General features: G+C 41.0%; 1 protein-coding gene across 9 annotated transcripts; it reads left to right on the forward strand.

Annotated features, from left to right (window-relative positions):
- Positions 1–24: 24 nt before the first annotated feature.
- LOC115671313 (uncharacterized) lies at positions 25–9,019 on the forward strand. Of its 9 annotated transcripts, none has more exons than XR_008818727.1 (18): positions 25–375; positions 949–1,036; positions 1,288–1,396; positions 1,763–1,899; positions 2,006–2,076; positions 2,155–2,236; positions 2,325–2,455; positions 3,085–3,249; positions 3,334–3,615; positions 4,078–4,122; positions 4,198–4,238; positions 4,715–4,805; positions 4,887–5,076; positions 5,190–5,321; positions 5,962–6,678; positions 7,007–7,789; positions 8,067–8,086; positions 8,199–9,019. XR_008818727.1 is itself a non-coding variant. In XM_056321002.1 (15 exons), exons 1-15 carry the CDS (start codon positions 204–206, stop codon positions 6,650–6,652), a joined length of 2,427 nt encoding a protein of 808 aa, XP_056176977.1. In that variant the 5' UTR covers positions 25–203; the 3' UTR covers positions 6,653–8,958. The 9 variants fall into 9 exon arrangements, 1 of the variants encoding a protein (XP_056176977.1); XR_008818728.1 differs by having other exon boundaries at positions 7,702–7,789; XR_008818726.1 differs by having other exon boundaries at positions 5,962–7,789; positions 8,199–8,347; positions 8,484–8,958.
- Positions 9,020–10,739: the final 1,720 nt, after the last annotated feature.

Consider the following 10,739-nt stretch of genomic DNA (forward strand, 5'->3'; position numbering starts at 1 on the left):
TCCCATTCGCCTTCTCGCTTCGGCTTCTTCCTCCGGGTTCCTCTGCCTCGATCTCGCTCTCTCTCTCTGGTCTATACGTGCTAGAACCTCTCTGAAACCTTCGCGTCGTCGCCCCCTCCTTCGATCGCGGCGGCGAAGATCCTCCTCCATGATCGCGGGCAGCTCCTGAGCAGGCCCTTCTCTCCTCGCCGCTCGCTCCGGCGATGGCGATCGCGTTCAAGTTCAGGAGCGCGGCGCACTTCGACTCGCTCGACCTCGGCGACGGCCGGCCTTCCATCTCGGTCGGCGACCTCAAATCCGAGATCCGACGCCTGAAGAACCTGCATGCCTGCTACGGCTCCGACCTCCGCGTCTCCGACGCCGCCACCGGCGTAGGTACGGGGCCTCTTTTCCGCCGGTTCTTGTCTTTTGTGGTTTCTCTCTCTCTCGTAGAATCGCGTGATCCGGTTTAGCGTGAGCGTTTTTCCAACGGGACGGCGCCCGCGCCCGGAGGTGAGGTTAGAGTCGGTGGCAGGGACGGCGTGGATTTGTGGGGGGGGGGGGGGATTACGTATGAATGAGACGAGAATGACGAGGAGTTGTGGTTGTATCGTGAATTAGGCTGGGGCGAGTCGTCGTAACTGTGGCCTGCGCGTTGATTAATCGGTATTAGTCTATGATGAAATAGGATGCGCTGTTATCTTGTATGCGGTGCGAGGAATTACTGTCGGCTACGCAGAGAGAGGCGATCATCTTAACCGGTGATGGCGATCAGCTCTTTTGGCTTTGGTTTTCATATATTATGGTTGCCAGAGTGTACCTGGTTATTTCCATGAAAACTAGCAAAATTTCGCATGCCCTGCTCGAAATGTCGTGGTTCCCAAGTCTGGTGCACGTGAAGTTTTATTGTTTTGCGTAAGTGCAGGTTTAGCGAAATTTATTCCATATTGACCTAATCTATATTTGCAGAGTACAAGGACGACAATGTTCAAATTCCAAGTGGTTCGAGTGTGATTATTAAGAGAGTACCCGCCGTATCCGTGTCGCCTCTTGCCATGTAAGATTAGGAGTTGCGAAATTAACTCTCTGTAGTTCCCTAATTAGCCAGTCTCTGTCAGCTCAGTGATTCACATCTATATTTTAACCAAACTGTTGGCACTTTCGCTATCACCTCATAATTTTTCGGATCCAAATTTATATGGTAGGACCGAGGGCAATTAAGGATATTTTGTATGCATGTCTTTTTTTGGCTTGATAATTTACTTTTCGCACATAATTCCTTCTTATTGTCAATCTACGTATTTGTAGCCATAGCAATGATGTTATCGAGAATTTTGGGATCAAGGATATTAATCCCGGTGTTATCTCTTCACCGGATGATAAGGACAGGACTTTGAAGAAAACTTCTCTTTCAGTGGTATGTCATAACTATCCGCTTTGATAACGTTTTACTTTATGTTAATTTTGACCAAACCTTGGGAGGCCATTCGCTGAGAAATAAGCGAGATTGCTCTCAGACATTTCGATTGACCCATATGCATGCTCTAACCCAATTTGCCACTCATGTAAATCACCTTTTAAACTTTGCCCAAACCTGTTAATTATGATGGGTATCCTTGGTTTATTATCTTGCATAGCAATTATTCTTTTCTTAGTCGCTAGTACAAATCTTTTGAGTCTAATTGCCTTTTCATTCTCCGATTTTTCTTATCTATAAAAATCTTATATATGATCATGGTTTGTTCAATTCCAATATAAGTTCAATTGCTGTTTTCTCGCATAGGAAGAGGACATTTTCGACTTTGCTGACTTCGGGGATGATGCGTGTCCTGTTCTCGAGAGAATGGTCGATGACTCCAGCTTCAATGTCGAGAAAAAGTGCAGTTTTAGCGATGAAAGCCCCATAATTGGTGCTGTAAGGTGGTTTTGATCTGAACCTGCTTATTAGATTCACTATTTTCCACTTACCGGGCTTTGGTGCTAATTGTGTTTACTTTTCTTCATTGCACTTTTGTTGTGTTCTCAGATGTAATAAGCTAACAACAGTATTAGGTCGGAGATTGGATGATTACAATCGCAGTGAGGCTGTTTCAAGAGGTAACTTGTATTCTATATATTGTGTGCTTCTCTCGACTCTCCTGCCATATATTCCACCTCATGTGAACTTTCTTCCAGGTGCCTTGGCAAAGTGGATTGGAAGGGACAAGTTGCTGGTTGAAGGAAAAAATAAAACTGAAGAACTTTTAAAATTGCAAAAGTAAAGTGCTCTCATAAGTTACTTTGTTTTAGTGTGTGTTGTCATTTGTCCCAGGAGTCTGACTCTTATGCTTTCTCGGAAATTACAGGGCCACCAATGCCTCTTTTGTAGCCACTCAAAATGCTGACCTGCCGTCAGAGCTCAAATGCTCTCTCTGCAATTCACCTTATGACGAAGCAGTGATGATACCTTGTTGCCAGAATAGTTATTGCGAGCGATGTAAGTTTTATTCATGTGTTTTCTATGTAGTTTTTTTAGCAGTAGCCCGTTATTTAAAATTCTCAGAAGATTGGCAAACATCTACTCAGATGAGCTATCAGGATTGGAGAGTCTTGGTAGTTGCCAGAAAGGATCTTATTATGTTGGGCTGAAGCATGTTTTGTATGATCTTCACTACTGAGGAGATAAGATTTGATATAAGAAGATTAGGTTCTCCGGCTAGCCAAATTATGTAAAATGTACTGATCTCCTAGCTGTCTTAAGGAATCGAGTTTAAACTTTCTATACTTTGCATGTGCTTAAATCCATGATATTCATACTCAGCTGCCATCACATGGAGTTTCTTATCAAGTTGCACACCACTAAAAAGATGTGAAATGCACCCTTATGGACCTGCAGTAAAGCTAGCATTGTTCTGTTCTTTGATTTGTCATTTGTGGATCAAGTAGATCTCTGTTTATCTCCTCAAATGTTTATTTTACTGGTTTCCTGTGGGGCTAAATGATAAAGAAAAGCACATCTGTGTTTTTTGTCTTGCTTTTCACGACCAATGATTTGGAAGGACCTTTTAATTTTTTTGTACTGTTACTCTGACAACATCGGTATCGGTTTGTTTATTGGGTGCGTAGGTATACGTCCAGTGCTAAATGAGAAGTCACTCTGTCCAAATTGTTCTGCAAAATGCAGAGCTGAAGATTTGCTACCTAATGTATCTCTCAGGCATGCTGTTGAGAGTTTTCTTAGGTCCCAGGTTTTTGCTGATGGTGGGGAGGATGTCCATCGTTATGCACCGGGTAAGGATACTTTCTTCGGTTGTTATTAAGAGGGGATTTTGTTGTTTTCTTTATTCATGCTTCATGCTTTTTTATGAACATCAGATGGGGAATCTGGCATTCAAGGAAATGAAGCATTTGGTGATTTGACCATTGTTAAGAGGCGCTCCGACTGTTGTCAACCTTCCAAAGTAACTGGGAAAGGACCTGGCCATATCATATCAGAATATGCCCTAGATTGGAAGTCCAGGGACAAAGATGCAACTGAGAGGGCAAAACAGCTGTATGAAGAAGAAGTAGACTCTAGTTGTCCTGTAGATCTCCAATGTGGAAATTTGGCACTGTTTCCTGATTCTAAAGTGAAAAGCCAGTCCATGCCAGAGCAAGGTACATCTTATATGACTAGGCATTTGGATACCCCCGTTTTAGGTAGTCCCATCATTCACTCATTTTTCGTTGCTCTTCTTTCAGTTGTCCTCTCTTGTTGAGTCTGCAACTGTGTTGGCCTAACTAGCTTTACAACGCTGTTTTGTTTTCTAATAAGTCAAATTGGGGATCTTATCTCTATTTTAACCTTTATGATGTTGCTTTCTGTTGCTCACACTCAGCCGAGAGGCTTCACCGGTTTGCCTTCTTGGCACAAATTTCTCTTGCCGAGATGCAATTTTTCAAGTGGAGTAGATTCTTTTTTGTGCCAGTATATGTTTTCTAGACATACTTACAGAATAGAAGACTCCATATTTTCCTGAAGCCTGGTATTTTTGTTAGCGAACTACTGTCTTGCTGTTCGCCTCTTTTTCCTTTTGACTCTATTGTTTTTCCTTGTCTGTCTTCTTTCTGTCATTCCAGCTGATTCTTTTGTAAAGATGAGGAATGGATTGATCAACTCCACAGGTTCGACACATATTTGTATATTTGAAGATAGAGTGACATTGTTCTGTCTTCAATCTAATAGTTGTGAAATTTCAGGTGGGGATGTGAATTTATTGGAGACTGGAAGAGATAGAAAGGTAATGCATCTTGGGAATGCTTATCATGGGTCTATTCATGGAGTTGATGATATATTTCACCAAATAAGGTCGAATGATAATGTGGTATCTGGCTTGTTGGTGCTTATTGACATGAATCTGCAATTGAGTTTGTGCGATTGATATGAGTGACTAAAGTTTCTTATCTGACTCATTAAGAACGTACTGGTGGTTTGCTGCCCTTTTACCAGGATTAAGTTCGTTGAATCCATTTCGTTTTTTGATGTTTGCTCTGAATTTTTTAGTAGACTGGAACTGGACTTGATAGACCTGCTTTTCTTTGTACAATTTGATGCTAGATGTTCAATGGTGTTATTGTGATTAGAGAAGTCATTTTGTTGTCACTTGAAATTGTTGGCTTATCCTGTTCCCTCCACCTGTACTTTGTTACTGCCTTTGAATTTGATTCAGACATTTTTTCCCCGTTGTTGATCCTATGCCACCTTTTGCGGATGCAGGGGTGCCGAGCCTGTTATATGTGCGGCTCTTTGGATCATTTGATAAGAAATTGTCCACATGCTTCCACACCATGTCCTATGCCTCAGAGAGGTAATATCTGGTGTCCCGGAGTATAACCATGTGTGCAGCCATATCCAAGGCTTGTGTCTGATGATTGTCTTTGGGTTCCAGGAAATGCTTTCTTCCCAGATAGTGTCTCTCCACTTGGGGGGAATGCTACTCCCCTGCTCCATGTTAACCCTTATGTGGATCAATTTGTTAATTTTGGGATGATGCCCCTCAATACAGCTGTTATTCCTGCTGCACCTTCATCTGTTCCAATGTATATGTCTACGATTTATGGTGGATTGCCTGCCTATGGGTAAGTCCGTTTCAATTTCTGCTTCTTTAGTGTTAAAAGTTCCTGAAGGCACTTCTTTTAGATTTAAATTTAGCTGAGCAGGATGTCATCATAGTTTGATGCACATGTTGCAGGGGCTTTACGAGGTCGGGAAGCATGGCACCTGTGGTGGGAGTTGGTACACGCCCTGACCATAGCTTTCAAGAGCTAAATGATCTTCACAATTGTGAAAAGCAATGGGCACCGGCCAAGAAGTATATGACGAGGTAATTTTTGTTCCCCATTAGCAGTCTGTGATTCCTTGCTGTGCCACTAGCTAGATAATTGAGTATTTCATAAGTTGTATAGCTGATTTCTCACTTAAAGAGGAAGTATTGGATGTTCCATTACGAAAATTGGAAAATGTAGGCCATTTGCTTGAACAAGCAAGAAAGCTGCACATCATGTTCTATGCTTTTGGAAATCTTGTTCCATCTGCACCGTAGTCATTACAGGGAGCAAGTAATTCATTTAGCTAATTTTTCTTATGATTTAATTGAAAATATGCTCATCTATGGTTTATTTAGGAGTCGTATGATTTGTTAATGTATCTCAATAGTTGATTTTAAGATTGCTAAAGTCATCGGAGTCGTATGATTTGTTAATGTATCTCAAAATGTTGATTTTAGGATTGCTAAAGTCATCCAAGGAGCACCTTCAGTATTTGTCAGATGAATTCTAGTGCTTTTAACCCTTTACCTTTGAAGTGGAAAATTAGTGTTTTGGAAATTCTTCTTCCAACTATAACGCACCTCATGTAAAAGGTGTATTAGTATAATTTCTCTACTTCTGCAAGATCACTTTCTAAATTGCAATAATCCTTTCTTTATCTTGACTGCTGACAAGGGTAATTTGTCGGTTCTTCAGGGATACATCTACTGATTTTGGAGTTGATGATGGTTTTATTAGGAGATGTCGTCTTGTCGATGTGGAAAGACGTCAGAAGGAAGATAGTTTCATCTATTCTGATGACAGCTTTTCCCAAAAGCCACAAAGAGAGCATCGGCATGGACATAATCTAGACTCAGACATCCGCAGGACTGATGAAAGGCGTCAGATGACTCCTCACTCATCAACTAGAGCCAGAGATGGAAGATTGTATCATTGTGAAGGAATATCTTCTCCAGAAGCAAAAGATATTATAAGTTGCTCTAGTAGGCGAGCCAAAGAGAGGCACTATTACCGAAATAAAGAGTCTGAAATGCATAAAGACAACATGGCACGGTTTTCGAGTGATTCAAGTTGGAGTCACTATCAGGCTGAAAAAAGAATAGATGTCAGGAGAAAAAGAGATGAAACTTATGTCAAGAGGCATGACAGAAAACCTTGTTCTTCGGAACTTAATCATGCACATAAGTCTCCCAGTGACAAGGAAAATAGGATGAGAGACAAGAAGTCCAGTTGTAGGCCAAGAGTCTCCAAACATGTACAGTGCTACAGGCATGATGGGAGGTCTGTGAATGATGACCGCATTCAGGACAGATGGAAGATGGTCCGGGTGTCTGATGAGGATGGTGGTGGCGGACCACTTCATTACAAGCGCAATAAAGTCCGGTAGAAGAACTAATATACCTGGTTGGTGAGGTAAACGGTAGATGTGTACATAATCATGCTAGATGTATCTGGATTCCTTTTTTTGTGTCAAGACTTCGGAATAACTGTAGTTCTTCCTTACAATCGTTTAAACATTGATAGAAACTAGGATTACTGGATTTAACGGACATCTCCCTTGGATACACATAGGTTTGTCTATATTGTTAGAATTTTCTGTTTGTTGACACCTGTCTAAATTTTTTTTGGTCGAAAAACACCTGTTTAATTGACGAGTCAGCTTATGGATAATTTCCAATTGGTCGTATTTTGTTTTATCTGCTTACTAATGTTTTGACCGTTTTTAGCTTGAGTTTGGCAGCTAGCAAAGAACAATTAAACGAGGGGAGATGGTTTATTTACTTAGACTTGTCACGGCCTTAAGCCGTGCACGACTTCTTTTTGCTTATTGTACTGAAGCCGGTCGAGGTATGTTCTTCTTTACGAGAGAGAAAGGAAAGGAAAACAAGCAATGCCAACAAAATGCTATCGGTGTTGTTCTTTCCCCTCCCACTCCCGGCCTTTCAGAGTGTCGAATCACCTTCTCTGGTAAGTGCAAGTCTTTGTGCTCGAGAAAGTTTCGATGGTGATCGACTGTGTTTATAAATACTTTTCTGTTTTTGTTAAGAAAAGGAGGGCGAGAGAGACGGAGAATCTTTTTCTCAAGGACCAATTCGACCAACTTTTCTTAGCCATTGAGATTAGGATTTGGAGTCTGGATTCCTTTTATTTTTGCCCTGTAGTGAAACCACAACGTATCTTGGTGCAACTGTTTCCGAAATTCTCTTTTTGCCGTGTGGGTTTCTCCCTCATAACCTCAGATTTGGTGGTCATTCGGACCCAAAATATGCAGGCATACAACCGTAATGCATCCATAGAAGTACATGTACATATATGTTTACACAAGTATTTCTACGCACATGCGTACATATGCACATACATACATGCAGATCACTTGATTTTCCGGAAAACTGTTGAGCCCCTATTAGTCGACATGTTTACCAAACTATTTTCCAGATTGTGGCAATGTCCGGTGCTCGTCATTTTCTTCCCGAAGCATATGATGCTGTGACCCTTTGCATTTTTCTTGACGCATTAACTTCAGGTTGGCTTACTCTATGTGCTGCTTGCATAAAATGTGATAGTCCCGACATGATGTTTGTCGTTGTGATCTACGTTTGTTCATTGCAGGTAACGCATCGGGCATATCGTCCTTTTTGGCTCTCAAAACTTCTTTCCATCAAACTCAGTTTTCTTTTCTGGAAGTGCTTTTGGTTACACATCCTTTTCAACGAGAAAAATTCACGTCCTCGTGTTTCATGCCCTAGCTATATGGTTAGCGTGAAAAGTATTGACAGATTTCAGTTTTCTTCTTGTTTCAGGTCGAAGATCTTGAGAACGAGTAATAATCATTTGCTGAGTCCCCATGAATTTTCCGATTTCCGGAAATTATTCTGGTCAATGCATTTTTTAACATTTCTCCTTTTCTTTTTCTTTTTATTGAAAATGAACAGGGGATACGTGAAGAATTTTCCCTTGGCCGAAGGCATCTTAAGATATTTTTCCATTGACGAATGATGTGAGGAGGCTTTGGGTTGCTGGTCCCCCGATCGGCACAGTGGACAAGGGCAGCTATAAAAAATGACGATGACGGCATCTTTAGGTGGGAGATTCGAAGATTCCGGAGACGTGTCATCAATAAGTGGGAAAATAAATCAAGGAAAAAAAAATATTAAAAATGGTCTTCGGCTTCAAGTTAATATATATATAAATCATCAAATTAATATCTTGTGTCGTAGGCTAACTCTACCCTAAAAAAATCTAACACCCATCCACTCAATCGCCTCCGCTCCGGTGAGCTTAGCTCAGTCCGATAGACCCACTGCTGTGTCTTCCCTCTCCACTGGACACACCGCCGTGGCTGGTGGACCCCAAATATGAGGACGACAAAGGTTGCGGCGCCAGCTTAAGGCTAGATCAAGGTTGATCTGGTGGCCATGGCTGAGCTTGGCTATAGGGCTTGTGTGTCTCACTAGTCTGCCTATTGTGGTTCTCGTAGCTCGAGGTCGACCTCACATAACATTGGTGACCGTAAGCCGGGGCCTCAGATGGAGCTCTCTTGGCCACACTGTCGTGAGCCTTGGTTTGTTGCCGTACTGTGCTGAATGGGTGGAGAGCGAGCTCAAAAATCTTTTGGAAGGTTTTTCATGTTTTGTTAATCTTTAAATCAATGATTAAAATCAACACGGGACTATATAAAATATCGATTGAGCTCGTATAGGCACAATGTTAGACACGGTGGGAGATTGATTGAATCGAAAGCAGATTTTGTGGACTTGGTGCGAAGGACATGAGGATAACTTTTGTCAAGCTCATGAACGTTGGACAAATGCTAATAACGTGTAAGGCATTAAGACTTTAATCAAAAGGTTACGTTTGTTTCGTGAAAAATGTAATATTTCTAGAAAATGTTTTCCGGAAAGTCGTTTTCAGGAAAATAATAATATCTTTTGATTTTTGGTAGATACCTAAAACTGAACTGGAAAATATTTTCCATCATTTTGTAAGGAAAATCTTATTTGGTTTGAAATTTCTGACGTGCACGTCAACCGTCCTATGTGGCTATGTGGCACGACCATACTGACCCGGTAAATTTTTGTAATTTCTTTTAAAAAATGTAATAACTTCTTTTTTTTCCCTTCTTCCTTATCAACCAAATATATATTTACTAAAAATAGAGCTATCAGTTTTGGAAGATTTGGAATCTTATCTTTAGAAGTTAGAAAGTTTTCTCTTTTATGTATTTCTTTTCTTGCTAGTAAATCTTCTAGAATGTACTCTTGGGTATATAAATACCCAACTGAGCTTAATGGAAATATACAACGATTTCTGTCTCAACGTGGTATCAAGAGCCATCTAGGGCTAACGCTCCTTTCGACCCTAGCTTTCTTCTTCTTCTTCTTTTTCGGGTGGTCAATATGGCCCTAGAAAATCCCCCACCACCACCACCATAACTGACATTACAAACCCATCTTCTACACTTCCTCCATTTGGATCAACTACATGTGGGCAATGATAAGGGTCTTAAAATCACTAATATTGGTACTTCTTCTATTCCCTTATCTATTTCAAATCTTTCTTTACGTTTAAATGATGTTCTTCATGTCCCTGATATTTCTAAGCGTTTACTTTCGGTTCAAAAATTTGCGTCTGACAATAATGTCTTTTTTGAATTTTATTCTACCCACTTTCTTGCTAAGGATCTAGTGACCAAGGCGGTTTTTCTTTCCGGCCCGAGTAGTGGGACCATACCGCAACAACCTTTAATGCCTACTGCCAGTACTACGGAACGGATTTCCATGGATGGCTGGCATCAACGTCTTGGCCATTCCCATGAACGTCTCTTACGGTTTATGATCAAAGAGAATAATTTGTCGTGTCAGTCAACACGGTTGAGTCAGTTATGTATAGCTTGTCAATTGGGCAAGGCTAGTCGTCAGTCCTTAGGATTGTCTCCAACTCGTAATTTATTTCCGTTGGATTTAATTTATAGTGATGTTTGGGGTCCTTATTTTGTTTCAACTTATGGTCATTGCTATTTCGTTATTTTTGTTGATGATTGCATCAAATTTATTTGGTTTTATCTTCCTAAAGTAAAGTCAGATGTTTGCTCTGTTTTTCGTACGTTCCAAGCTCTTGTTGAGCGTCAATTTTCATGAAAAATAAAAACCGTTCAAATGGACTGGGGTGGGGAATTTCGTACCCTCCCCTCCTTTTTCTCAAAAATTGGTATTGCTCATCGCATCTCCGCCCCTCATACTCATGAACAGCAAGGGGCGGTTGAGTGTCGTCATAGGCATATAGTTGAAACCGGTTTAACATTATTAGCTCATGGCTCTGTCCCTCACCAATACTGGCACTAAGCATTTGAAACGGCGGTCTACCTCATCAATCAGATGCCATCCAAGGTTACTAATCGCATCTCCCCATTTCAAATGGTTTATAATCACCCTCCGAATTATTCCTTCTTAAAAATCTTTAGGTGTTGTTGTTTC

The sequence above is a fragment of the Syzygium oleosum genome, unplaced genomic scaffold (genome assembly GCF_021117445.2).
Source record: "Syzygium oleosum isolate NSW1041296 unplaced genomic scaffold, Sole_v2.1 Sole_v2.21, whole genome shotgun sequence".
In the NCBI taxonomy this organism is placed as follows: domain Eukaryota; kingdom Viridiplantae; phylum Streptophyta; class Magnoliopsida; order Myrtales; family Myrtaceae; genus Syzygium; species Syzygium oleosum.

What these genes read in the sequence shown, in the direction of transcription:
- LOC115671313 (XM_056321002.1), top strand. Translation starts at nt 204, where the DNA reads ATGGCGATCGCGTTCAAGTTCAGGAGCGCGGCGCACTTCGACTCGCTC. An exon ending in CAGTGAGGCTGTTTCAAGAG is followed by an intron (nt 2,077 to 2,154) that starts GTAACTTGTATT and finishes ACTTTCTTCCAG; the next exon opens with GTGCCTTGGCAAAGTGGATT. An exon ending in GCCAAGAAGTATATGACGAG is followed by an intron (nt 5,322 to 5,961) that starts GTAATTTTTGTT and finishes TCGGTTCTTCAG; the next exon opens with GGATACATCTACTGATTTTG.